Source organism: Coregonus lavaretus (genome assembly GCF_964263955.1).
Source record: "Coregonus lavaretus genome assembly, chromosome: 19".
Classification (NCBI taxonomy): domain Eukaryota; kingdom Metazoa; phylum Chordata; class Actinopteri; order Salmoniformes; family Salmonidae; genus Coregonus; species Coregonus lavaretus.
Genome location: NC_140006.1, coordinates 15,175,750 through 15,203,022, shown reverse-complemented (window position 1 = coordinate 15,203,022; position 27,273 = coordinate 15,175,750). Strand labels below are relative to the sequence as shown.

At 42.3% G+C, this 27,273-nt stretch overlaps 3 protein-coding genes across 3 annotated transcripts; 1 reads left to right on the top strand and 2 right to left on the bottom strand.

The window, feature by feature from the left end:
* Nucleotides 1-1,565: 1,565 nt before the first annotated feature.
* On the bottom strand, nt 1,566-5,257 carry LOC311146810 (rho GTPase-activating protein 30-like). The gene is made up of 7 exons (XM_084183408.1): nt 5,102-5,257; nt 4,252-4,592; nt 4,028-4,130; nt 3,491-3,571; nt 3,152-3,249; nt 2,930-3,048; nt 1,566-2,720 (listed from the first exon to the last, which is right to left on the bottom strand). Exons 4-7 carry the CDS (start codon nt 3,563-3,565, stop codon nt 2,710-2,712), a joined length of 303 nt encoding a protein of 100 aa, XP_084039534.1. The 5' UTR covers nt 3,566-3,571; nt 4,028-4,130; nt 4,252-4,592; nt 5,102-5,257; the 3' UTR covers nt 1,566-2,709.
* A 415-nt stretch (nt 5,258-5,672) lies between these two features.
* Nucleotides 5,673-12,898, bottom strand: LOC311146573 (uncharacterized protein). The gene is made up of 4 exons (XM_084183091.1): nt 12,542-12,898; nt 8,606-8,706; nt 8,341-8,455; nt 5,673-7,278 (listed from the first exon to the last, which is right to left on the bottom strand). Exons 1-4 carry the CDS (start codon nt 12,753-12,755, stop codon nt 6,131-6,133), a joined length of 1,578 nt encoding a protein of 525 aa, XP_084039217.1. The 5' UTR covers nt 12,756-12,898; the 3' UTR covers nt 5,673-6,130.
* Nucleotides 12,899-21,639: 8,741 nt separating this feature from the next.
* On the top strand, nt 21,640-24,201 carry LOC311147193 (uncharacterized protein). Its single transcript, XM_084183830.1, has 2 exons — nt 21,640-21,975; nt 22,820-24,201. Exons 1-2 carry the CDS (start codon nt 21,699-21,701, stop codon nt 23,848-23,850), a joined length of 1,308 nt encoding a protein of 435 aa, XP_084039956.1. The 5' UTR covers nt 21,640-21,698; the 3' UTR covers nt 23,851-24,201.
* The last annotated feature ends 3,072 nt before the right edge of the window (nt 24,202-27,273 follow it).

The window sequence follows — 27,273 nt, the reverse complement described above, 5'->3', positions numbered from 1 at the left end:
CATTCAGACCCTTGATTCAGTACTTTGTTGAAGCCCCTTTGGCAGCGATTACAGCCTCGAGCCGTCTTGGGTATGACGCTACAAGCTTGGCACACCTGTATTTGGGGAGTTTCTCCCATTCTTCTCTGCAGATCCTCTCAAGCTCTGTCAGGTTGGATGGGGAGCGTCGCTGCACAGCTATTTTCAGGTCTCTCCAGAGATGTTAGATCGGGTTCAAGTCCAGGCTCTGGCTGGGACACTCAAGGACATTGAGAGACTTGTCCCGAAGCCACTCCGGCATTGTCTTGGCTAGGGACGTTGTCCTGTTGGAAGGTGAACTTTCACCCCAGTATGAGGTCCTGAGCGCTCTGGAGCAGGTTTTCATAAAATGATCTCTCTGTACTTTGCTCCGTTCATCTTTCCCTCAAGCCTGACTAGTCTCTCAGTCCCTGCTGCTGAAAAACATCCCCACATCATGACGATGCCACCACCATGCTTCACCGTATGGATGGTATTGGCCAGGTGATGAGCGGTGCCTGGTTTCCTCCAGATGTGACGCTTGGCATTCAGGCCAAAGTGTTCAATCTTGGTTTTATGAGACCAGATCATCTTGTTTCTCATGGTCTGAGAGTCCTTTAGGTGTCTTTTGCAAACTCCAAGTGGCCTGTCAAGTGCTGCAGAGATGGTTGTCCTTCTGGAAGGTTCTCCCATCTCCACAGAGGAACTCTGGAGCTCTGTCAGAGTGACCATCGGGTTCTTGGTCAAGTCCCTGACCAAGGCCCTTCTACCCCGATTGCTCAGTTTGGCCGGGTGCCAGCTCTAGGAAGAGTCTTGGTGGTTCAAAACTTCTTCCATTTAAGAATGATGGAGGCCACTGTGTTCTTGGGGACCTTCAATGCTGCAGACATTTTTTGGTACCCTTCCCCAGATCTGTGCCTCGACACAATCCTGTCTCGGAACTCTACGGACAATTCCTTCGACCTCATGGCTTGGTTCTTGCTCTGACATGCACTGTCAACTGTGGGACCTTATATAGACAGGTGTGTGCCTTTCCAAATCATGTCCAATCAATTGAATTTACCACAGGTGGACTCCAATCAAGATGTAGAAACATCTCAAGGATGATCAATGGAAACAGGATGCACCTGAGCTCAATTTCGAGTCTCATAGCAAAGGGTCTGAATACTTATGTAAATAAGGTGTTTCTAAAAACCTGTTTTTGCTTTGTCATTATGGGGTATTGTGTGTAGATTGATGAGGAAAAAATGTAATTTAATCCATTTTAGAATATGGCTGTAACGTAACAAAATTTGGGAAAAGTTAAGGGGTTTGACTCCCGAGTGGCGCAGTGGTCTAAGGCACTGCATCGCAGTGCTAGCTGATCCTGGTTTGAGTCCAGGCTCTGTCGCAGCCGGCCGCGACCGGGAGACCCATTGGCGGCGCACTATTGGTCCAGCGTCGTCCGAGAGTTGCTCTGGATAAGAGCGTCTGCTAAATGACTAAAATGTAAAATGTTTGAATACTTTCCGAATGCACTGTAAATAGGATAGGCCTTGACTACAATATGGTATATACAGTACATATGAAGGGGTAAAACAGTATGTAAACTTTATTAAAGTGACCAGTGTTCCATGACTATGTCCATAGGGCAGCAGCCTCTAAGGGGCATGGTAGAGTAACCGGGTGGTAGCCGGCTAGTGACAGTGTCTAAAGTTCAGGGCACGGTACTGGGTGGAGGCCGGCTAATGGTGACTATTTAACAGTCTGATGGCCTTGAGATAGAAGCAGTTTTTCAGTCTCTCGGTCCCAGCTTTGATGCACCTGTACTGACCTTGTCATCTGGGTGGTAGCGTGGTGAACAGGCAGTGGCTCGTGTGGCTCAGGTCCTTGATGATCTTCTTGGCCTTCCTGTGACACCGGGTGCTGTAGATGTCCTAGAGGGCAGGCAGTGTGCCCCCGGTGATGCGTTGGGCAAACTACACCACCCTCTGGAGAGCCCTGCGGTTGCGGACGGTGCAGTTGCCGTACCAGGCGGTGATAAAGCCCGACAGGATGCTCTCAATGGTGTATCTGTAAAAGTTTGTGAGGGTCTTAGGGGCCAAGCCAAATTTCTTCAGCCTCCTGAGGTTGAATAGGCGCTGTTGCGCCTTCTTCACCACACTGTCTGTGTGGATGGACCATTTCAGATTGTCAGTGATGTGTACGCCGAGGAACTTGAAGCTTTTCACCTTCTCCAATACGGCCTGTCAATGTGGATGGGGGAATGCTTCCTCTGCTGTCTCCTGAAGTCCACGATCAGCTCCTTCATTTTGTTGACGTTGAGGGAGAGGTTATTTTCCTTGCACTACTCCGCCAGAGCCCTCACCTCCTCCCTGTAGGCTGTCTCGTTGTTGTTGGTAATCAGGCCTACCACTGCTGTGTCGTCTGCAAACTTGATGATTGAGTTGGAGACGTATGTGGCCACGCAGTCATCGGTGAACAGGGAGTACAGGAGGGGGCTGAGCACGCACCTTGTGGGGCCCCTGTGTTGAGGATCATCGTAGTGGAGATGTTGTTACCTACCTTCACCACCTGGGGGCGGCCCGTCAAAGTCAAGGACCCAGTTGCACAGGGGGGGTGTCCCCTGGGCTGATGTTGCCTAACTGGAATGGAATGGTCCGGAAGAAAGGCTCTTCTGGATTGTGTATAGAGGGAGATGGGAGCGACTTACGACGCTCCGGAGCATTACCTTTATAAGGAGTCTAAGAAAAAAGGGAGGAGATATGAGATATGAGAGCTTATGAGTGATCTGGGTCAAAGAAAACAGACTGGAACAGGGAGGGACTACCTGAACTTGTCCAATAAACAATTGTCTTTGTTTGCCCTTGCACTTTTTTTTGCTAAGGTGTGCACTAATTAACATGATCCTGCTCTATGGCAGACAGAGACTAGGGAGGAAAATACCATGTACCTGAATCAGGAAACAGCTGGGGCACGTGGGTGAGGATGAATTCCACCACGATGGACTGAACCCTCACCTCCATAAAGGCTGCTGTACCATTAAACCCTGACGCCTCAATGTCTTTTGACCTGCAAACAGCCTCAGAGGGTTATACAACGTTGAACAATGCAAACACACTGTTATTATTTATCTCTATCTTAACGATTTTCTCTCTCATGTAGATACACACACCTGAGAAGGTTTGGAGCCCAAACAATGTTGAGCTTCCGGTTATACATGTTGGTGTGTGAGGAATAAGAAGCCATCTTGATAAGGTGACACATCAGGAACTGTTGAGTCCAGAGAAACCAGGGGGAGGGAGAAGGGGCAGAGAGAGAGAAATGGGTTTAATTTTGTAGATGTAGTTTGAAAACAGTTGAAACTATTGGGGAAAAACGACACATGGCACAATTTATAGTCCCCCTAGTTACAAACAGATGGTTCCAGCCATGTAATATATGGAAACACATAGCAAACATTTACTCTTTCTATATAAAAGTAGGAGAAATGGCTGAATAGGTGGAGGTTTACCTGTAATGAGGAAAGGGTAACTCCTTCAGCACATCCTTGAGCTTCACTAGCTTCCTCCTCCAGCTGAATCGCCATAGCTTCCTAGGGGAAAGAGGTGTGTGAGGTTGATACAAAAAGCAATATGCCATATTTATATTGGGTTAGGGTCCCGTTCAGTTGGTATGAAATGGGAGAAAACATTTGGACATTTTGAACCTCTACTGCCTGAACTTGTCCAATAGAAACACTCCTCGTTTTCCGTGTCAGAATGCTTTCTCCTTTTTGCTCTTACTGAATGCAACCCTGGTGTCCATGTATCTGAATTACTGTCAAGTAATGTACTAAGATAGGTAATCACAGCATATTTGTCATACAGCTGGTATGTAAGGAGAGGATTGGGCAACTCTCTGAAGTAAGCCTTGCAGAGAGAGCTGACATAGTAAATGTCCTGCAGGTCCCCTCACTGTCACACACACCGGTTTAAACAACAAACAAATTACATTTCACTGCTGTACTCTACCACACACTCACGCATGCACGCAAACACCACAAACCTACCTTAGTTTCTGTGTGTTGGATGACACCCAAGATAGCCTGTAGGTCCCATTTAGAACCCCATGCTCCTCAATGAATTCACTGCAGCTTCGCAGCACCTGTGGAACTAAGAGGTAGACAAGATTATAATATTCTACAGAACTGACAGGGATGAACAACTGTAGGCTGATATTTAACATATTCAAATATAACATATTCTAACAGACTTGCGGGAACTTGGGACTTACTCTCCTGACAGGTTGTAGCCAGGTGGTCCAACAAGTCACAGCCAAACACCTTCTCATTGTTCCCTCCTTTTCTGCATCTCTTATTTTCTCCTTCCTCAACCTTTCGCACATCCAGCCTTGTTGTCAACTCTCTCTGTGTGTATGTGTGTATGTGATATTTATTTTCTGTATGAATTGGTCAATGTTAACGTGACCATGAGGATTTCATAAACATTTACAATGTTCCATTAATATTCTATGCTGTGTTGTTCCACTCAGTGATATGCATTGCTTTACTATACTGAGCTGTGTTTTAAGCCATTCTGCTGGGTCATGCTGTCTTGTGTTGTGTTTGTGGTACTCTGTAAAGTAAGAAACCAGAAAAATTGTCTCAATATGGTAGACCAACACAACACTTAATGTGATCACTTAAAATCGAACTGTGCACCGCACACAATCTACAGCATGCATCACTCTCTTCACTTGCCCCCTATGTCTTTTTTCAGAAAATAAACACTCCCAGTCTCCCTCTGTGCCATAATCTGGGGACACTTCAAATTCACTTCCTATGTTGATGGACACCCTGACACCCTAAACCACGGCTCTGGCTGTTCTCTGTGACCAATAGAGGCCCTCTCCTCCTGGCCACTCGTGTCCCTCTCACTGCAGAGGAAGTCAATTTAACTGTACAATGTGACTGTAAGCCTGTCGTAGAACATGAAGCCTCTGAGCCTGACCCCACCTCTCCATCCCCCTGACCCCTACCATCCCACCTTTAACACACTGTCACTGTTCCTCTTCTCCACTTTCAGGGTGACTTAGAGGTAAACACAATAATAAGAAAGAGTAAGAGAGTTAAGACTGTTCCTACCTTCACTCTGCACAGGCACAACCAAGCAGCAGCAAGCGATGACACAAGAAACCACTAAACTTCCCCTGTTGACTTCCTGAGTCTCTCCTTTTCTCTAACATTCTCTTTCTGTATATCTCCACCATTATCTCCGCCTCTGTTGACTGGCAAATCAATGAACCAGTAAATCATTCAAACTACCAATCATATCAATCTATTTAGATATATACAGTATCTAATGATCTTTGATTCAGATTACCAGTTTCATACAGTACCGGTGTAGTGTCAGTTTAGTCAATGTACACAGTAAAAGTGTTGTTTCTAGATGTAAAATGTAAAGCTGTATGAGCAAGTATAGCCTATTACACTGAAACAAATATTTAATTGCCAAGTTTTGAGTTGACATTACTTAACATTTTTAGGCAGCAGAGTAACGTCAAAATATAACTTGGGAAAATCAAGTTGAGTTATTAACCTGACCTGATATGAGACTGTCCCTTGTGGCAAGAAGTGACATCACAGATAGACAAACACTAACTAAACAATACATACTAAATGGCTCCTATAAATGATTGACCTAAAAGCGCAGATTGAGTCTTTCATTAAATCAGGTTTATTTGTGGTACAAAACACAATGCTACCAGTTGTAAATAGGTTGTCTTACAGTTATAAAATACACTATCACCTTTTTTTTGTTTTTACAGTCTATGCGCTTCTGGCTCAATCAATACATTTTCTGACTGATTACAATTTGCATTTGGTGTCCTGTGGTTTCTTATGACCTATTTTAAACATAATAAATGCATTAAATGTAGCTATTTATTATGGAATATTTATACAATTGAAGTCAGACTGATCGTCATGGCCATTCTAGTAGTTATGGAATTCTTTCACTGAGTGTTAAAATGAAAGTGAGAAGCTGTCAACAGTTAAACATGAACACCATTTCACAAATAAATTGGGAGGAAAAGCTTGTCAATATGTCTCAAAATACATTCTGTACCACATTTTCACATAGAAAGTGTTACAGAAACATCATGCAATTATGTTTTATTTGTTCCACCTGGTCTGAGACAACAAACTTGTATGTGGATCCCCAGGGTATGCAGGTACAACGTATTGAGACAATGGACTCTCTCCTACGTGAGTTCTCTGATGTGACTTCATACTGGAGCTCTGGGTGAAGCATTTCCCACACTGTGTGCACTCGTAAGGCTTCTCCCCGCTGTGGACCACAGCATGTCTGATCAGGTTGCAGTGCTTGGTGAAACTCCTGCCACACTGTTCGCAGGTGTACGGTTTCTCTCCGGTGTGACTTCGGAGGTGTTCTTTGAGCTGGCTGAAACGCTGGAAGCTCTTTCCACAGAAGGTGCAGCTGAAACGCCTCTCGGTGGTGCCACCCGACCTCCACTGAGTCCTCATTCTCTTCACCATGTTAAAACTACTGCGACTCAGGCTGTATCCAGAGAAGGTGGAGGTGGTGGCCATGTTTGACCCTGTCATGCCCTCACTCGATCTCGCTGTTGCTTCTGAAGCCCTGTACTGATGCTGCCTTGACTGTAGAGATAAATTATTTCCGTCATTATTTGAGTTCAGCCTCTCGCTGCTCTGTCCTTCTGGCATCTGTTGTCTAGTCTCATCAGCCAATGTCCTGACATGTATTTTCATGTGTGCTGCTGCACTGAACATGTTAGCATGTGGTTTCCCTATAGAAGAGTGAAGCGATGGCCCTACATCATCTGTCATAGTAGGAATGGATGGCAGCCCACTATGAGATGGGAAAATTGAGATATTCTGAGAGTACTCCTCTGTGGCATGAAAGGAGAAATCTGGGTGGCCATCAGGGTCAGTGTCTCTGCCTGGATCCACAGAGGTCCACCGATGCCGATCAGTCTCATCCATGACAAACTGGTCAGGTCCTGCCAGGGCTGTGGTCTGATCCAGCTCCTCCTCTTTCTCATCCTTCACCATCACTAGCTCTAGTGAGTCCTCGTCCTCGGCTGGCCGGTGCTGCTCTGTCCTGAACCCCTTTGACTTCTCTGTAGACGTGAGCCGGGGTCTGCCTGGTTCCTCTGGACGATCAGAATTGGGGTAATGTTCCACTGAGTCTTCAGGAGATATGTTGGGTTGTGCATTGAAGTCTTCATCACAATGCCGTTGCTCAAAGGATGGTGGTTGCTCAGCCTTGGAACCAGACTCTAAAGATTTGGAGATAAACATTAAAGAAACATTAAAAAAGAACCTTAACCCTTTACACTTGTGGGAAATGGCCTATATAGATAGGGCTAAATGAAAATGTTTCTTACAGAAGTCATATGAAATGGATAAGCATGGTAGCAGTTGAAAGGGAGCAGTTTGGAGATTTGGGGGAAATTATTAGACTAAAGTTGAGGATACAACAGTTCACCTGACAAGACTGAATCCAAACGTTACACTTGATTTTATGTGCATTTTACATTTACTGTACTTTTTGCCGCATTTGTTGAGAACAAAATCTGAAAATATTCTGGATACATTCAGTAACATGATAAGAATAATCCTGGAAATGTGGGGTAGGTGCAACATAAGACAAAAAAATGACAAGGGTTTGACTGAGAGGACTAACTGGTGTTTGCACAGTTCCTAAGTAATTTCAATACACTTTCATGACTTAAAGAAGAGTCTACAACTATAAGGTGCATTTGAGGAACTAGAACAAGTTCACTTGTAGTTGTTTTGTTTATAACACAGCCCCTGCATCCCCGCCTTCACACAATTACTGTAGTTGTTTACGTAATCCAAAACCTGCCCATTTTAAATCACAATCTGGGTCAGCTGGGCATCATTTGAAAGTCTGTTCTATTGCCAACATGACTAGCTAAGTTATAAAATACGATCTTACAGTGTTAGGCTTTCACAAGGCAATTCAGAGAAACAGATCGTAATTTTGGTGCGAATAGAAAGGAATCATGCGTGCATTCAGGAGTGAGTTCTGTGCCAAATGTTCTTCCCAATAGACAAAAATAGGCTAATTCTGTTCAGAACAAACCAACTTGTCAGTGCCCAAATCTACAATTTTCAACCCATATAGAGATACGAGTGTAAAGGGCTACCAGTAGCAAACCATGACTGCTTTAGAACGGACTGTGTGTATATTTGCGCTCCGTATGCCAGAACAGAAAACGCCCAACATCAATGTAGCACTTTGCAATGTGCATACCACCACACCAACACAGTCTTCCATAGACAGACAGAGCAGTACCCCTTATGTCAGCACCCACCCTCTCCAGTGATCATAAGCTCTTCCTGAGGGTCAGTCTTCCACACGTCCTCTGTTGTCTCCTCATCTTTGATCAGTATGGGTTCAGTCTCTGTTCTCTGCTCCACATCTGTAGGCTGTAACAGGAGACTGAGGTTATTACTCTGGACACACACGCCATATCTAACCCTTTTGGTATTAATGAATCACACAAAAACTAAATTCTCCTAGTCCAATAACAGAATTGATCCAATAAGTCTGTAATTGTAAAAGGTGATGTATCACACCTGGGGTTGAGAGTCCTCTTCAACAGCAATCTCTCCGTCTCTCCACTGTGAGCTAATCCTCTGCTTGTTCAAAACAATCTTGACTGGATATGAAGATCTCTCTGATGCCATGGGGTAAAAGATATTAAAATAATTGTATTCAGTTAAATATTAGGGCTATTCACACATTTGGATTATGCATATGCAATCAAATTATCTAGCTCCACATTGTTACAGCGGTGATATCAGAATGCTTCTATACAGCCGTTACCCATTAGCTAATATAAAGCATAGCAGCCAAATGTTGAACTAACCTGTTCTTGGCGATACTTTCTTCATTCTCAATTCGGGAGAAATGTGTATCTTAAAGATGTCCCTGTCCAATTGCAGGTGGTTCTCCAAAAACCACAGAATATTCCGAAAAATATTAAATACTTGTTTGGCACCGAGTGAGGAGTTCCCTTGCCATTTCAACTGCCAGACACAGCCACTTGTAGAAGTAAATGACAGCGAGTCACATACAATGACACAGTATGTATTAACCCTAGATGATTGACAGGGGGCTCTGTTGAAGCAATCACACAGCCATTTTGGTACTCCTCTACCGTAAAAAAAAGATTTTGGAAGCTATAGAAAGGCCTAATGCACCGTTTTTATCTCAATATGAAATCATTTCTGGGTAACAATTAAGTACCTTACTGTGATTGTTTTCAATCAAAATGGTCTCAAATAAAAATAAAAAGCTTCTTAGCTAAGAGAAATTTCTCAAGCAAGAATTTCCTAGGACTGTCAGAGTAGTCTGAGTAGGGAAGATAAAACTAGCTGATTTTGGCAGAGAGGTTTAGAACTTTCTTATTGGTCTTAACTAATTTATTGCCTGGTGATGCCACCAAGCAGGCCAAAACGCCATCCCACCAAAACAGGCTGAAATTTCAGGCGGCCTTTTCGAAAAGCTCTTACACTAAAACAGCATTTTCATCATTTTCACAATTTCACAGTATTATTCCAACCTCATAGTGTGGAAATATACATAAATCACAGGAAGTTTTGGACTGCACTGTGTCTTTAATGTCTACATTAGTTTTGACAATTATATTCTATTACAGACACCTTAATGCAGGGATCATCAACTACATTCAGCCGCGGGCCAATTTGTTCTTGAGCGGATGGTCGGAACATAATAAAAAATAATGTTTTGACTGCAAACTGACCGCAAGAAGCCTAAACAGATATAATATTGGACTAAAACATAATCATTTCAAACCTTGATTACATTTGGGAACATTGTCCTGCGTAGGGTGCCATCTTTCAGATGGGACGTTAAAATGGGTGTCCTGACTCTCTGTGGTCATTCAAAATGCTATGGCGCTTATTGTAAGAGCAGGGGTGTTCACCCCGATGTCATGGCTAAATTCCCAACCTGGTGACATTCCATCATGGCCACCTAATCATCCCCCTCATTCCTAATTGGCATATATCACTCCTCCCCTCTCCACCTGATGTGTGGTGAGAGTTCTGGCACAAAAATGGTCACCGTGCATCACTGAGGTGGGTGCTACACATTGATGGTGGATGAGGTGAGTTTCCCCCTACTATGTCAAGTGCTTTGAGTAACTCAGTTAGTAGAAAAGTGCTATATAAACCCAATAAATTATTATTTATTATTAGTATACGATCACATATTTTTTTACATTTTTAGTCATTTAGCAGACGCTCTTATCCAGAGCGACTTACAGGAGCAATTAGGGTTAAGTGCCTTGCTCAAGGGCACATCGACAGATTTTTCACCTAGTCGGCTCGGGGATTAGAACCAGCGACCTTTCGGTTACTGGCACAACGCTCTTAACCACTAAGCCGCTCTATTATGCGTGGGAATACTTGGGAACAGATTTCCAAAATTAAAATCACTTGCAGCTGATTTCCTGGTGTTTTTACAGTCTTCTATGCCCAACAATGAAAACTTGGGGGGGCAAATACAACCACCCGCGGCCCGTGCCGCCAGTTGGGGAACCCTGCCTTAATGCATACTTTTAAATTATATTAAGTGAACTGAACATGAAAATACAAAAATAATAAAAACATATTCCTTAAAATAGATATATATTTTTATAGAGTACTAATGTTACTGTCCCCTCTACAACAAAGAAACATGTCATTTTGTCCTTGAAATATATATAAATACTGTAGAATTCTATTCATTCCTATGGAGGACTGCTCGGTTTTCAGCCGTTACCTAACTTTTTCACTCGGGCCCCCCTTCCAGCAATGGGGAACATCCCATAACCCCGCCTGCACGCGCGTGCCACGTCTCTTTCTATGGGCACAAGCAATGTTCATGACACACTGTTCACACCCCTCTTACATTTTACACTCTTGTAGGCAGAGAGAAAACGTTGCAGGTTTAAAGCTTATTTCCTGCAATTCTATACATTTTGCCATGGGATGGAGACTTTTTTTTGCCATTTTGAAGCTAATTTCATGCAATTCTACACATTTTGTCATGGGGTGCAGAGAAAAATATAGGCGTTTTAAAGCTCATTACAAAATCAATGGGCTAAAAAAGCTAGCAAAATAACATTAGCTGACATGGGCTAGTTGATCTGAACATTTCTGACAAGTTATAAATAGCTATCTAAGGTCTGCAATGACTGACATGACAAGAGGAACACTGCTGATGCACTACCCAATTTAGAAATTGCACCTTGTACATTCTTGTAAGTCGCTCTGGATAAGAGTGTCGGCTAAATGACTTAAATGTAAATGTACTATTACAACTTTCAGTAGGTTGAAAGCCGGGTATAGAATAATGATTTGTATAAACCCTGGATTACTGACAGGGGGCGCTTGAAGCCCCCCGTCAGTCATCTTGGCACAGCCATCTTGGCATTCCTCCTCAATTGTAAAATAATATATTCTGGAAACTATAGAAATGCATTTATTAATGTCTACATTCATTTTTGACACGTTTATTATATTACAGACACCTTCATGCACACTTTTAAAATATATTGTGAGCAAAACAGTCAAATAAAAAATTTAAACCTATATTAAAAAAACAATATTGGTCCTTGAAACATTTAATTGAAATACTGAAGAATTCCATTCATTTCTATGGCGGTCTAAGGCACTGCATCTCAGTGCTTGAGACGTCCCTACAGAACCCCTGGTTCGATTCCAGGCTGTATCACAACCGACCGTGATTGGGAGTCCCATAGGGCGGCGCACAATTGGCCCAGCGTCGTCCGGGTTTGGCCGGTGTAGGCCATCATTGTAAATAACAATTTGTTCTTAACTGACTTGCCTAGTTAAATAAAGGTAAAATAACTAAAAATAATAACAAATAGTAGGGAGTGCCAATTTGGCCGGCCGGTGTCTTCAAAGCCTCTCAATTGCCAATAAATAACATTAGCAATCCAGGGTTTGTATAAATCACTGGTTTAAAGCTAGTGATGACCGGACTGCTCCTACTGGGGGGTCGCCACTAGTTAACACAGCCACAAAGTCATAATTATGGCTAAACCCCGGCCATTTCTACAATTTATTATCTTAAAATCAGATTTTAACCCTAGCCACAATGCTAACAGTATGCCTCGTCTTAAATTAAGATTATTGGCTGTGTTATCTAGTGGAAACCTGGGGAATGGCAATATTACAGGTCGCACTGAAACAGAGCGCAAAACAGAGATCTACACACATGCAAAAGGAATTTTCTCACTCGATACAAAACGTGGATTTAATATCTTTTAGAATATTTTCTGGTTTTTGGAGAAACACCTGCAACTGGATACGGACATTTATAAGATACAATTTTCTCCCCGAATCGAGAACAGAGAAAGTATCGCCAAAAACAGGTTACTTGACAAATGGCCTACTATTATGTTCAATAGCTAATGTGTAATGGATGTATCGAATCATTCACATAACACCGCCGTAACAGTAGCTACAAAAATCAAGTACCTTTTCTCCTGACTCGTCCTCGCGTCTTCTTCAGCTCACCCTCCATCATTTGACACTTCCTTTTCAGTACATCAATATCTCGCTGGCTTTGGGTCATTTCCAAACGTATAACTGCACAGCTATCATCAACTCGTTTGTTTATTTCTGCTACAGCTGCTTTAGCTAATACCTCCATAATGGATACCAATTGCGCCTGAAAATTGCAGCTGGCCATCTTGTCCAACCCAAATTACAGATGTATATTTTCTGTGTTAAGAAAATAGTGTAGAATTTCAATGCTAATGTGTAATAAACAATCCATAGATGTTAACAAACTGCAACAATGTTTCAAGTGGGAGATGCGTGCGCAATTGCACTTCCGTTCAACACGTGACTTAAGTAAATATTACCGTAAATATGAGAGTGCAACAGCCCTTCAAAATTGGTAGTATTAGGCTAGCCATGTCTACTGACTAAAAAATGACGTTTTACGATATGAATAAAAAAATAAAAATAAATTAAATGCAGTGTGGTTATTAACGCATAAAAGGCTCGATGCATAATGCACAATGCACTGTGGTAAAATGTAAAATACAAAAACACTTTCTTCAGCCATTCATAAAAACTCATGGTTTATATATTATCAAATATTGTCATCTCCATTTCCAGGACACAATAAACCATTCTGAAAATGTAGTATAGTATTTATTAATGGCTAGAAAAAGGTATATAACTTGTTTGACACAGAGCTGGGGAACAAAGACCATATTCGAGTTTCATGTAAACTTCAAATACACTTTATTTAATTATATATTTCAAGTAACTCTTGCATAGTACATACATCTTAGCTGATTTACATTAAGGTTCTTCTCTTAGAGTTTTTAAGGCACACAAATGAGTTATTAGACATAAAGAGTGTCCATATCAGATAGTGTGTTTAAGATAGTGATTAGTGTTGATTGAGCTACATGAGAGAATATGCATAAAAGTTCAGTAGTACTGATATATCTGTGTGAGAGTAAGTGAATTATGATTGCATGTGTTATGGAACCGTGTGTATACAATAACTGTGTGTACACTGGGTGGTATTTCTCTCCAGGAGAGCTGGCCCAGTGCATCACCACACACCAAATGTACATAACTGATTAAATTGCAGTTGGAAGGATGACACGCAAATTCTTGGGATAGTGGCCAACGATGAAAGAAGCACTTGACTGCTGGGCGAGAAGAAAGGACAGGTTGTGCTTGGCTTCTTGGTGAGTTTACCACCATCATCATCACCAATACATTCATCATCATCGTCATTATCAATGACCACACTGCTGCTGTTTGGATTATTGTTTTGATATAAGTTATATTGGCGGATGATAATATGGTCCTATCTGCCTTCCCTAGTATGCCATGGGCCCAAATACTGACCTGCCGTAATCATGTGGTGACACTGAGCTAGAAATGGACGTCAAGTGGGGGAAAAGGTAGCTGGATAACTGCAGTGACTGTGGAGGGAGGTAGCTGCACTCACATACTCATACACATTTTGATACATCTTGTGAATAATCTGTAAACAAGTTGTTATATTAATAATTTATTAACTGCACTGTTATTCTGTGTCCTGTCTCCAGAGTTGGTGGTGTGTGGAGATTCCAAGGAGAACATGTGGTTCATGGGTTTACTATTGATTAACTGAGTGTTTAATAAGTGTTTTAGTTGTTGATCTTCAACTAGTCTGACCTGAGGTGGAGGCCAGATAAGAATAGTTTTTTTTGCCAGTGCCAGGATGGGGCCTTGTTGCACCCCAAAACCTCCCAGCAGCACCATGCTTGCCTCACCCTCCTCCTATCTCCTCCACACCCTTAGCCGTTGATCCCTGCCCTGAGATACCAGGAGCTTGGACTCCTCTGCAGCCAGCCAAATCAGATAGAGGATGGACACCCGCAGATCCTCGCTAGCCCACGTCCTCTAACCTGCACAATAGGGTTGGGGTGGTTTCATCAGTTCTTAATCACTGATGTTGTGTTCAGTGATTTATTAAATTAATTAAGTTCATTATCTTACAGAGTTGTTGGCAAACTTTTAAAACCATATACATGATTTAAGACTCAAGAGCTTCAACCCATCACCATGGTAACCCACTGCAGCATAACCCCCAGTGACAGCCACACAGAGAAGCGGGTTCAATGGTTGACACCTTCTTTCCCTTCTGAACAACGGACTCTTGTCAAAACAAACAACCACAATAACAAAGTGATTTTTGAACATCCGAGTGACAGAAATGGACATTGAGGAACATCTGAAAGATGAGTGTAATGGCATAACCTGGGTTCTCCAAACACATTCACAGAGCGGCCCAGACCACCTGACCATAATTGGACTTGCGGAGGAGGGAGAAGTAAAAAGTGGACATTTCAAAATATATGTGTGTGTGTAAAGCATCTCTCACCGTGTGGTCAGAGCCAGCACTCAGGAGTATGGTCACTTCCAGCAGGAAGGTGAGCACCTCTGTAGATCTGCTGTGAGCCTGGTAGCGGCCCATGCAGATAGAGGCTGGAACTGATCACAGCCTCACCTCTCCAGACAGCCAGTGCACAGCAGAGAGGAGGAGGGAGAGAAGGACGGACTGCGTACTGACCTCTGATAACCAGAGAGAGTCTGGGAGGGAGGAAGGAGGAATTAGGAAAGGAAGGTTGCGTTAAAACGACGAGGGCAAAAACATTGTAGTTACTCCACAATACTAACCTAATTGACAAAGTGAAAAGAAGAAAGCTTGTACAGAATAGCAATGAACTTTTTGTCTTGTATACAAAGTTTTAATGGTTGGGGCAAATCCAATACAACACATTACTGAGTACCACTCTCCATTTTTTCAAGCATAGTGGTGGCTGCATCATGTTATGGGTATGCTTGTAATCGTTCAGGACTGGGGAGTTTTTCAGGAAACAAAAGAAACGGAATGGAGCTAAGTACAGGCAAAATCCTAGAGGAAAACCTGGTTCAGTCTGCTTTCCACCAGACACTGGGAGATGAATTCACCTTTCAGCATGACAATAACCTAAAACACAAGGCTAAATCTACACTGGAGTTGCTTACTAAAAAGACAGTGAATGTTCCTAAGTGGCCAAGTTACAGTTTTGACTTAAATCTGCTTGAAAATATATGGCAAAAACTGAAAATGGTTGTCTAGCAATGATCAACAACCAAATTGACAAAGCTTGAAGAACTTTTTTAAGAATAAATGGGCAAATGTTGCACAATCCAGGTGTGGAAAGCTCTTAGAGACCTACCCAGAAAGACTCACAGCTGTAATCACTGCCAAAGGTGATTCTAACATGTATTGACTTAGGGGGTTGAATACTTATCTAATCAAGATATACAGTATTAGTGTTTTCTTTTTCTTTTTTTCTTTTTACAAATGTTAGAATTTTTCTTTAACTTTGACATTACAGAGTATTGTGTGTAGATCGTTAACACAAAATGACAATTAAATCAATTTTAATCCCACTTTGTAAAAAGTCAAGTGAAGGCACTGTACGTGTGGCTTATTTGATGAATAGAAGTTGCGTAATGATTAGGTTTTGATAAGTGTACTGATATAAGTAGGCTACGTGATGTTTATTTCTATCATCGAGGGAGAAATAACTTGTAGGGTGTCCACCCAGATCTGCCCAGAGTGGGTGAAAACGTGCTTTGGTGATGAAATGTAACTTCCTTATGAAATACATTTTACTAAGACAAATATGAGTATTCATGTTCTGAATTAACATTATATACGAAAAGTTGGATTTCATAATCCAATACATCCACTGAGCTCTGTTGACATAGCAGTGTAGGTTTCTTGTAACAACTTGAGGATTTTACATTTTGTGGTCATCATCTTCAAAGTTGTTTCTGTGGTTCGCAAAAAGCACAATTAGCATGGTATACTCTCAGTGCTCCATTGACATTTCACAGAGACACGCTCATAGTGCGAATTACGGGGGATCCAGCTCCCCTGAATGAGACATTAGCTCCCCTAAATGCAACAAAAGTCGAACTTAGGGGGGGTCTCTAAATAATGCTAATTTACCCATTCTCCTATTTGTTTAAAATGCAGTGGTAAACATGTTTTACAGTGGTAAATATTAAAATAAAATCTTCCAATGAAACGAACACCGCCACCTCTGTCATGGTTTAAACCATTTATTTATATGTGGCGGTGCTGTCCATCCAGTAGGCTAGTGCTGAATTTCAGCCTAAACTGAGCTCCTTTACTCATAGATTTTCCTTTGTACTTCCAAATTTTCGCCATTTGTTTGCCATGCATCCTTAATAAAAATAGCCTTTATTCCAATGCATTCGATTTATCTGTTGATTTATCATTGTTTGCTTTTGTCGGTCAGCTGTGTAGAGCGCCCATTGCTTTGTTTTTCAGGTGCGAACGGGTACTGGTGTTCTCCGTGCCAGCCATGGCCAGAAGTAGTAGACCATTTATTTAGCTTTATTCTATTCTATTCATATTTGTTTTCTTCACTGGATCACCTGATGATGGTCGGCAATATCCCTAGACAACTAGCCTACAGCCAGACACCAATGCGCATCCAATCCATCCAACAAGTATACTTTAATGACAGTAGGCCTAGTTGACTCTTTCGGTTTGAATCATTAGATTTTGCAATGGCATAGTCCTACATTATTTTGGATTTGTGGGCACATGATAACTGTTTTCATGGTGAAACATAATGAAATGTTACGTAGGCATAGTTACACTTACAGTGCATTTTCCGAAATCTCCAAGATCCATGATTTGTACAGGGTTTAAGTTCAATGTTCTATTTCAATTGTTAGCCTAAATGCTTAATAATGACAAATAACATTGTCATAAATGTCATTAATGTAAGGAAAGAAATGTAGTGTTTTATGTCACACGATCTGTGAAGACGCCAAGCATTAACTCATGAATTATGGACAACTCATGAACTAGGGTGTAAAACATGTTTTAATTCAATTAATGTATTATATTGAATGTAGGCTACCTATGTTGTGTATGTTCGTGTGATTCAAATTGTGTTGGCTGAGAGGGTAGGTTACCGGCAGGGGTGTAGGCCTAGTGGAGGGTAAACGCAAGTAAATGCCGTTTACCCACCTTTTTCAGAAAAATGCAATGAAAGCATAGGGAGCATTACTTTTTTCACCAGGACTGGCAATCAGAGTTTACCCACCTATTTTTCTTTTAACACTACATCATTGGCTACCGTTAGGCCTATTTGAAGTTCATGCTAATACACATTGTAGCCTAGTCTAGTAAGTAACTATGTGTGTTCGGGTGACCATCCCGTTTTTCCTGGGACAGTTTCAGCCCCCTTTCAGGTGTCCTGACTTTTCAGGCTAGGGATGGATCGAAATTTACAGAATGGTTACCTGAAGGACAATGGGGGAGGGTCATGCTTTTACAATTTCAGTCAAGGGGAGGGTTTATATATATATTTTTAAATGTAGTCCAGGGGAGGGTTATGCAATTTGTAATTGATAAAATGTCTATATTTCTCAGTGTTTTAGAATTAGTAGCTTGTGTGACCGATGCCACCCCTCATCTCTGATTCTCTGCTGGGCGTGCAATATCAACTGCGCCTATAGGCTATTTAGTGTGGTCTAAATCAAATTATACATAGCCTATAAGCTATAGGCTACAAAGTGCATGCTCGGAGAAGCACATAGCAAAGTTATATTTCTAAGATAGCTGTTGGGATGGTGTAAATAAAACTAGGCTGCATTACACGCTGCAATGGATATTCCAACCCTGAGCCCCAGCCTGCTCTGCTCCTTCAGATCAAACACTTTTTTGTGTGCTGCTTAACCAGTGGCTGTGCTGTGTAGAACCAGTGGCTGTGCTGTGTAGAACCAATGGCTGTGCTGTGTAGGGCTATGGTGGCAGTTCAGGAGGAGAGTCAAAGGTTTCTTCCTAAAATATTTTTTGATTAGGCCTAGTCCAAAAAAATTCACTATCTTGCGCATGGACTAGCCTATGTTCTGTTCTGTTTGAGAACTTTAATAGCTTTAATTGATTTTATTAAAAACAATTTTTGTTGCCCGTGATTTATCAGAGTTATTGACCTCACAATAAACCAGATTAGAGTAATTTATATTGTGGCGCTGAAACTTCAAGCAGCAGCCACGGCACAATCAATTGGAAATGTACAGCTCATGGTGCTGAAAGTAGGTATAATTCATTTCAACCGTCTTCATTTTAATTAGATGTTACTAACAACAAGAGTTTTGTGTTGGAGCCCATTTCTTCCTATTTAAGAAATAAGAGGTAGGCCTACCTGTTTGGCAGACGAAATTAGGCTATAGGCTGCTATATAGTGTGAGTAAATTCCTCCACCCACCATGGACTCTTTAAATAGCCTTCCTCTGTGTCAGTGAAGGGCTGTTAAATTAAAACCAAGACTCGAATTGAGAGGGTATGCCATAGGCCTACCTTTTATTAAAGAAAATTGCAAAAAGCACTGGCCTACCCGTTATTAGCTTAAGAGTTTGAAGAAAATAAAACAGATCCGATTATATAAAGTGATCTACAGTGAGGGAAAAAAGTTTTTGATCCCCTGCTGATTTTGTACGTTTGCCCACTGACAAAGAAATGATCAGTCTATAATTTTTATGGTAGGTTTATTTGAACAGTGAGAGACAGAATAACAACAACAAAATCCAGAAAAACGCATGTCAAAAATGTTATAAATTGACTTAATAATAAGTATTTGACCCCCTCTCAATCAGAAAGATTTCTGGCTCCCAGGTGTCTTTTATACAGGTAATGAGCTGAGATTAGGAGCACACTCTTAAAGGGAGTGCTCCTAATCTCATCTTGTTACCTGTATAAAAGACACCTGTCCACAGAAGCAATCAATCAATCAGATTCCACTCTCCACCATGGCCAAGACCAAAGAGCTCTCCAAGGATGTCAGGGACAAGATTGTAGACCTATACAAGGCTGGAATGGGCTCCAACACCATCGCCAAGCAGCTTGGTGAGAAGGTGACAACTGTTGGTGCGATTATTCGCAAATGGAAGAAACACAAAATAACTGTCAATCTCCCTCGGCCTGGGGCTCCATGCAAGATCTCACCTCGTGGAGTTGCAATGATCATGAGAATGGTGAGGAATCAGCCCAGAACTACACGGGAGGTTCTTGTCAATAATCTCAAGGCAGCTGGGACCATAGTCACCAAGAAAACAATTGGTAACACACTACGCCGTGAAGGACTGAAATCCTGCAGCGCCCGCAAGGTCCCCCTGCTCAAGAAAGCACATATACAGGGCAGTCTGAAGTTTGCCAATGAACATCTGAATGATTCAGAGGAGAACTGGGTGAAAGTGTTGTGGTCAGATGAGACCAAAATGGAGCTCTTTGGCATCAACTCAACTCGCCGTGTTTGGAGGAGGAGGAATGCTGCCTATGACCCCAAGAACACCATCCCCACCGTCAAACATGGAGGTGGAAACATTATGCTTTGGGGGTGTTTTTCTGCTAAGGGGACAGGACAACTTCACCGCATCAAAGGGACGATGGACGGGGCCATGTACCGTCAAATCTTGGGTGAAACCTCCTTCCCTCAGCCAGGGCATTGAAAATGGGTCGTGGATGGGTATTCCAGCATCAGTCCTCTCAATGGCGCACATTTTCTTAAGAGCGAAACAACTCACAATTCTTTCCCCCATTTGTTTAACCCTGAGCCCCTTCTCCCTCTGCCCAACAGAAACACAAACAATTATCACTAGACCATTTCTGGTTACCCTCACCGATTCCACTATACCCAACGCTTTTTTCACCCATCTTGAAACCACAAATGGATCAGCCAAAAGGCAAGGATCCACTTTTTCCACAAACGTCACTCCTACTGTCCCAGCCTCTCCACAAACGTCACTCCTACTGTCCCAGCCTCTCCACAAACGTCACTCCTACTGTCCCAGCCTCTGGCTCCGAGCACTTCACCACACTTACCACCTCCGATACTTCACCCTCTTCCTTTTCTACTCCTGTCTTCAGCTCACTTTGCTTACATTTCCTACCACTCTTCTTTAAGAAACCTTCTCCCTTTTCGAATAACCACCTGATTGGTTTGGTAGGCTATTTATTTGGTAGAAAACAAAAAGGCTACTCTGCGCACGCGCTCCAGCGTGTGGGAAGTCGTCTATAATAATTTGGATGCTCGAAATTATTTTAACCAGCAGGTGCCACTGTGTTGATCAAAGCCTCGAGTAATGAACCTATTTTCGACACTATTGTCTAGAAAGCTTCAACGCTTCAGGAAGCTTTGTTTCCCCATCGCTACCGAATAATGCTGCGTTCAACGCAACTGGTAACTCGAAACTCATAAATCTCCGGCGTCCGACTTCAGTGAATTCATGATTTGACCTCGTATTTTTCCGAGGTCCAAGTTGTTTTGAACGCTGCATAATAACGGGTTATTGGTGTTCATGTAACCGTGGTCATTGACTCTTTGAAGGAGAGATTTCCTTGTTGGAGTTTACCTAGAATACATTGAGCGGCCTATTGACAATGTACACAGTGTGTTAACAGAGATACTTTTGAGGAGATGAGAAACTCCACTGTAATCAAAGTAACGACCGCGCGGTGCATTCTGGGCGATTATGGGTCAAGAAGAGCTCTCCTTCAAGGAGTGAATGGGAGTCAATTGGGCGTTAGCTCAAAAACCCAACATTAGCATGAAATTCGTCAACAAGAAGTACAATATCAATAAAAAAAATCGTGAGACGTGAGATAATTAACTTGTTCTCTGTAATTTCGTATAGCTTTGGAATCGTGACATTATGTACTTTCGAGGAAAATAGGCAGGTTTCTCGACTCATTCCCTGACTTTGAGAATGGATTGTGACGATGAGTTTAGCAACCGCGTGACGCGCCATAACAACGTGAACGCGATTGTGCGACAGTCTGCTGGGTGAGGCGTTATACGTTCCTCCATTCATTGCACAATGGGATTTCCATCTCCTCCTTTCTCTAATATCGCTGGTATTAATGTGATTCGAAGGGAGTTTCCTATCTCCTTAAAATTATCTCCGCCCTCTCCCGCTCCTCCCCTTAGTTTGTTTTCGCGGAAGTAAAATCCATCAGTGATAGCTAGCCAACTATTGTATTTTCTTACTGAACATTTCTTTAGAAACATAACACTAGCCAGATAAAATGTTGTTCCAGGAAAATGTGACCAACTGTGTTAGTTTTCAGACCAAATTAACCTCCGTTATGGATGTGTTGGCCAAAGCTGCAGTGGCAGAAATAAGTAAATTGTTCGATGATGGGTTTGCTGTTTTACGCTTGGAAATGTGCCAAAGAGAAAATGAAATTGAAGCCTTGAAAAGAACATTGTTTATGGAGAACGAACGGCAAGCGACGAGTTCCAAACTGCGAGAAGCAGGCAGTTGTTCCACATGCTCTTCGTCTTCCAGAAGGACAGAACAGGGTGAGCCTGCGCGTGCTTGCTTGCTTACTGTACTAGCTAACTAGGTTTCGACTTATCTAAAATGTGTTGTTGTCCAGTGTCCATCTCAACTCAGGGGTCAATTCTTCAAGAAAATATAATACAGTATTAACAATATGACTGACAATCATTTAGCTCAATGGCTAGCTAGTGTACTTATTGCCTGGAAACCCGACATTGAATTCACGACGCCAGGACAGCGGAGTCACTCACCACCTTCCGGAGACACTTGAAACCCCACCTCTTTAAGGAATACCTGGGATAGGATAAAGTAATCCTCCTACCCCCCTCCTTTTGGTGGTAGGAATGTGAGACAATATATCCACAGGAAAGTATGATTACATCAACTTTACAAAGAGCTGGTAGTGGGTTCAGATTTGTATCATCTGAAGCATGCACATAACCATGTAAGCACGAGCTCGGCAAGTATGCATGCATCTCATGCATGTATTTTTACCTTGTGCACATGCTTCAGGTGATAGAAATCCGAAAGCACTACCAGCGCTTTAGAAAAATTGATGTAATTATAATCCTACCGCCAAAAGGAGCAACTGCACGGACAAACATCAACAAGTAAGTTAAAATATCATTTTATTCAACATTCTGACTTGTAGAGGTCGTGAGAAGAAACTTTACTGATTCCAACACACATTTCTGCCCAACGTAGAATTAAATGCAATTCGAGGTCAGGTTTCCAGGCAAGTGTAGATAATGGGTTTCAATTCTATTGTTGACCTTTGTTAAATTGTTCAGTACACTCTTAACTTTGTTTTACAGTGCTTTTGACATATAGCTTCTGACAGTTCAGTTAAACCTTCCCTTTCAGGGTCCAATGGGTCTGATGAGGATGCTGGTGAAAGAACTTCATTTGAGCAGACCGCCAGAGACAAAGTGATCACACCTAAAGACAAACAACCTGATCAAAATAGACCACAGCCACCTGCAGAATCAGTAGAGGGGCTCAGTGAACAGTACAGGTCTGGCCACAGAGAGGAGAAGGGTAGTGCACTAGAGTTAGTGGTGAAGACCGAGCAAGAGGAGGAGTATGATGTTATTTCACTACATACATCAGGAAGTGAACATGGCACAGAAAGATCAGATCATCAGGAAATTGAGTTTTCCGTGGATCGCCGAGAGAGTCAGCTGTGGGCGTCTGTATCAGAGAGCAACTTAGACTCTGAGGGTCCAGATTGCTCTTATGGTACAGAACAATATACACAGGATCTCAATACAGACATACAGCTTATTGAAAGTGCTGTGGAGGGTCTCGATAGCGATCCATCGTCAGATACAGGGTACATTAACAGACTAATGAAAGAAGAGATGCGAGCACAGTCTGTTTGGAATGCCCGAAGAAGGACCCCTATAGATTTGGTTCAGGCACAACCAGGACAGCAGGGAGAGCAATCTATGCACCCAGAGAGAAGGGAGGATGGAACAACTACCAGAGTGCTGTCAGACAAACAAACGCGAACCAATGAGGGTGCAGCATATTCCAACGTTTGGCTAAACAATGTATTCTCGCTTGCCCCCAATGGTTTCAACTCAGCAAAGGTAGCCCCAAGGAGTACCCCAGCAAGAGAGAAGTGGTTTGTTTGCACCTATTGCGGAAAGAGCTTTGACCGGGTCAGTCACTTGGAGATGCATCAACGGATTCATACAGGAGAGAAACCGTACAGCTGTGTGACATGTGGGAGGTGTTTTGCTCAGCAGAGTAATCTCCGCACTCATCAACGAGTACACAGGGGCCTCAGAACAAAGAAAATAAAAAGTAATCACAATGACGAGACAACTAAGAACATTCTAGAGAAACCAGCTGGGGCCCGTCCCACACATTATGAAACACAACCTCATTAATATAAACTTTTTCTAATGACTGAGAACAGAGAGTTTATGAGAAGACAGTCAAGACACTCTTGCAAAAAGCCGCAGTGTGTTACTTTTGTCTTCCTATTCTGTAAAGTGAGAGCAGTGCGATCCTACCACAACTGTTACACTAGTTCTGCTAATATACTGTAGGGAGTTATCAAAGTTACAGGTTTACATCCTCCTGCTTGTAACCTTTTAAAAGGAACAGTTATAAAGAGGTGGCTCTCCATCGTCTTTTTAGTTTTTGTAGAACTATGCCAGAGACTAACATCTGGAGAGAAAAACTACAATGGACGTGCTTTTATCAATGCATACATTTTTATGAATAAACATGGGAATTCTCTCAACTTGGAGCCCTTTTTTTGTTGTTGAAACATGCTGATTATACAAAACATTAAGAACACCTGCTCTTTCCATAATAATAATAACAATGTATTACATTTCTATAGCGCTTTTCATAGATTCTCAAAGCGCTTCAAGAGCAAAAAAACAAAGAAGCAATGTATCATGACAGGTCAACCAATAGAGGCCAAGTCTTTGAAAGCTGCATCCTCTGAAGATGGAGAGGGTCAGTTCATGGCTTGAGCAGAGAGAGCTGGTCAGAGGATGGTAGATGGAGTGTGTTGATTATCTTGTCGAGGGCGTGTCTGGGGAACAGCCTGACTCTTATAGCCACTGGGCTTCTTCTCTTCCACTCTGTGTAGCACCGACTTGGGTGATGCCTCAGCAGCTCTGGGCAACAGAAAGCTCACCACACCAAGTTCAGAACAGGAGCCAGTCGTCCTCACTACTAGCCCTCTGTCTCAGCACTGCTGTATTATTCCATCTCCCATTCCTCACACTTCAGGCGACTCCTCAAATGATGTTCTCAGAAGATCAGGAATTGGCAGCCAGGTGAAACAAAAAAGCTGGTAATGTGTCCAGATGCATTTTTCAAACAAAAATATTAACCAGCTAGCTAGTTAGCCAAGCCAAAAAGTGTTAACCTGTCAGTCAATCTGCAAATCCGTGGATCAAAAATACCAGATATATGCAATAAAACTCAATGTGATCAAAAAGATCTGATTAAAAATCAACAATTAAACAACTAATAAATAACTACACTGAACAAAAATATAAACGCAACATGTAAAGTGTTGGTCCCATGTTTCATGAGCTGAAATTAAAGATCCCAGAAATGTTCCATATGCACAAAAAGCTTATTTCTCAAACATTTTATGTTGAAATCTTTTTACATCCCTGTTAGTGAGCATTTCTCCTTTGCCAAGATAATCCATCCACCTGACAGGTGTGGCATATCAAGAAGGTGATTAAACAACCTAATCATTACACAGGTGCATGCTGGGGACAATAAAAGGCCACTCTAAAATGTGCAGTTTTGTCACACAACACAATGCCACAGATGTCTCCAGTTTTAAGGGACCGTGTAATTGGCATGCTGACTGCTGGAATGTCCACCAGAGCTGTTGTCAGATAATTTAATGTTAATTTCTCTACCATAACATCGTTTTAGAGAATCTGGCAGTATGTCCAACCGGCCTCACAACCGCAAACCACATGTAACCACGCCAGCCCAGGACCTACACATCCGGCTTCTTCACCTGCGGAATCGTCTGAGACCAGCCACCCGGACAGCTGATGAAACTGTGGGTTTGCACAACTGAATTTTGGCACAAACTGTCAGAAACCGTCTCAGGGAGGCTCATCTATGTGCTTGTTGTCCTCAACAGGGTCTTGACCTGACTGCAGTTTGGCGTCTTAACCGACTTCAGTAGGCAAATGCTCACCTTCGATGGCGACTGGCACGCTGGAGAAGTGTGCTCTTCATGGATGAATCCCGGTTTCAACTGTGCCGGGCAGATAGCAGACGCGTGTATGGTGTCTTGTGGGCGAGTGGTTTGCTGATGTCAACGTTGTGAACAGAGTGCCCCAGGGTTATGGTATGGGAAGGCATAAGCTACGGACAACAAACACAATTGCATTTTATCGATGGCCATTTGAATGCACAGAGATACCGTGACGAGATGCTGAGGTCCATTGTCGTGCAATTCATCTGCTGCCATCACCTCATGTTTCAGCATGATAATGCACTGCCCCATGTCGCAAGGATCTGTAAACAATTCCTGGAGGCTGAAAATGCCCCAGTTCTTCCATGGCCTGCATACTCACCAGACATGTCACCCATTGAGCATGTTTGGGATGCTCTGGATCGATGTATACGACAGCGTGTTCCAGTTCCCGCCAATATCCAGCAACTTCGCACAACCATTGAGGATTAGTGGGACAACATTCCACAATCAACAGCCTGATCAACTCTATGAAAAGAAGATGTGTCGCGCTGCATGAGGCAAATGGTGGTTACATCAGATATTGACTGGTTTTCTGATCCATGCTCTGGATCAATGTGTACGACAGCGTGTTCCAGTTCCCATCAATATCCAGCAACTTTGCACAGCCAGATACTAACTGGTTTTCTGATCCACACCCTTACCTTTTTTTAAAGGTATTTCTGACCACAGATGCATATCTGTATTTCCAGTCATGTGGAATCCATAGATTAGGGCCTAATTAATTAATTTGAATTAACTGATTTCCTTATATGAACTGTAACTCAGTAAAATCTTTGAAATTGTTGCATGTTACATTTATTTTTGTTCAGTATAAATATGTACACATTTACAGGAGCTCTGTGCTTAGGCTGCAACTAGGGCGCCATGGCAACTATAGAACAAGACATAGATTGACCAGGTGAATACAAGTGAAATCTATGATCCCTTATTGATGTCACTTGTTAAATTCACTTCAATCAGTGTAGATGAAGGGAAAGAGACGGGTTAAAGAAGGATTTTAAAGCCTTGAGACAATTGAGATATGGATTGTGTATGTGTGCCATTCAGAGGGTGAATGGGCAAGACAAAATATTTAAGTGCCTTTGAACAGGGTATGGTAGTAGGTGCCAGGCACACTGGTTTGTGTCAAGAACTGCAGCGCTGCTGGGTTTTTCACGCTCAACAGTTTCCCATGTGTATCAAGAATGGTCCACCTCCCAAAAGACAAACAGCCAACTTGACACAACTGTGGGAAGCCTTGGAGTCAACATGGGCCAAACATCCTTGTGAAACGCTTTCGACACCTTGTAGAGTTCAAGCCCTGACGAATTGATGCTGTTCTGAGGGTAAAAGGGGGTGCAACTCAATATTAGGAAGGGGGGGACATAGACAAGTGCTTAAACAAGACTAGGTTTACAGTTGACACAAAGTGATGCTGCAATTTTGTTCAATCTTCACTTCGGCTCATAAATAATGTTTACATAGTGGGACATATAGAGTGCCTTCAGAAAATATTCACACCCTTTGACTTTCATCCACATTTTGTTGTGTTACAAAGTGGGATTAAAATGAAATTATTTTT

Coding starts and splice junctions, on each gene's coding strand:
- LOC311146810 (XM_084183408.1), bottom strand. CDS start 3,565: ATGGCGATTCAGCTGGAGGAGGAAGCTAGTGAAGCTCAAGGATGTGCT. Junction 3,250..3,490: donor TTACCCTTTCCTCATTACAG/GTAAACCTCCAC, acceptor TGGACTCAACAG/TTCCTGATGTGTCACCTTAT. Junction 3,049..3,151: donor TGGGCTCCAAACCTTCTCAG/GTGTGTGTATCT, acceptor GGCTGTTTGCAG/GTCAAAAGACATTGAGGCGT.
- LOC311146573 (XM_084183091.1), bottom strand. CDS start 12,755: ATGGCCAGCTGCAATTTTCAGGCGCAATTGGTATCCATTATGGAGGTA. Junction 8,707..12,541: donor AGGACGAGTCAGGAGAAAAG/GTACTTGATTTT, acceptor CCATGGCATCAG/AGAGATCTTCATATCCAGTC. Junction 8,456..8,605: donor AAGAGGACTCTCAACCCCAG/GTGTGATACATC, acceptor CTCCTGTTACAG/CCTACAGATGTGGAGCAGAG.
- LOC311147193 (XM_084183830.1), top strand. CDS start 21,699: ATGTTGTTCCAGGAAAATGTGACCAACTGTGTTAGTTTTCAGACCAAA. Junction 21,976..22,819: donor TTCCAGAAGGACAGAACAGG/GTGAGCCTGCGC, acceptor CTTCCCTTTCAG/GGTCCAATGGGTCTGATGAG.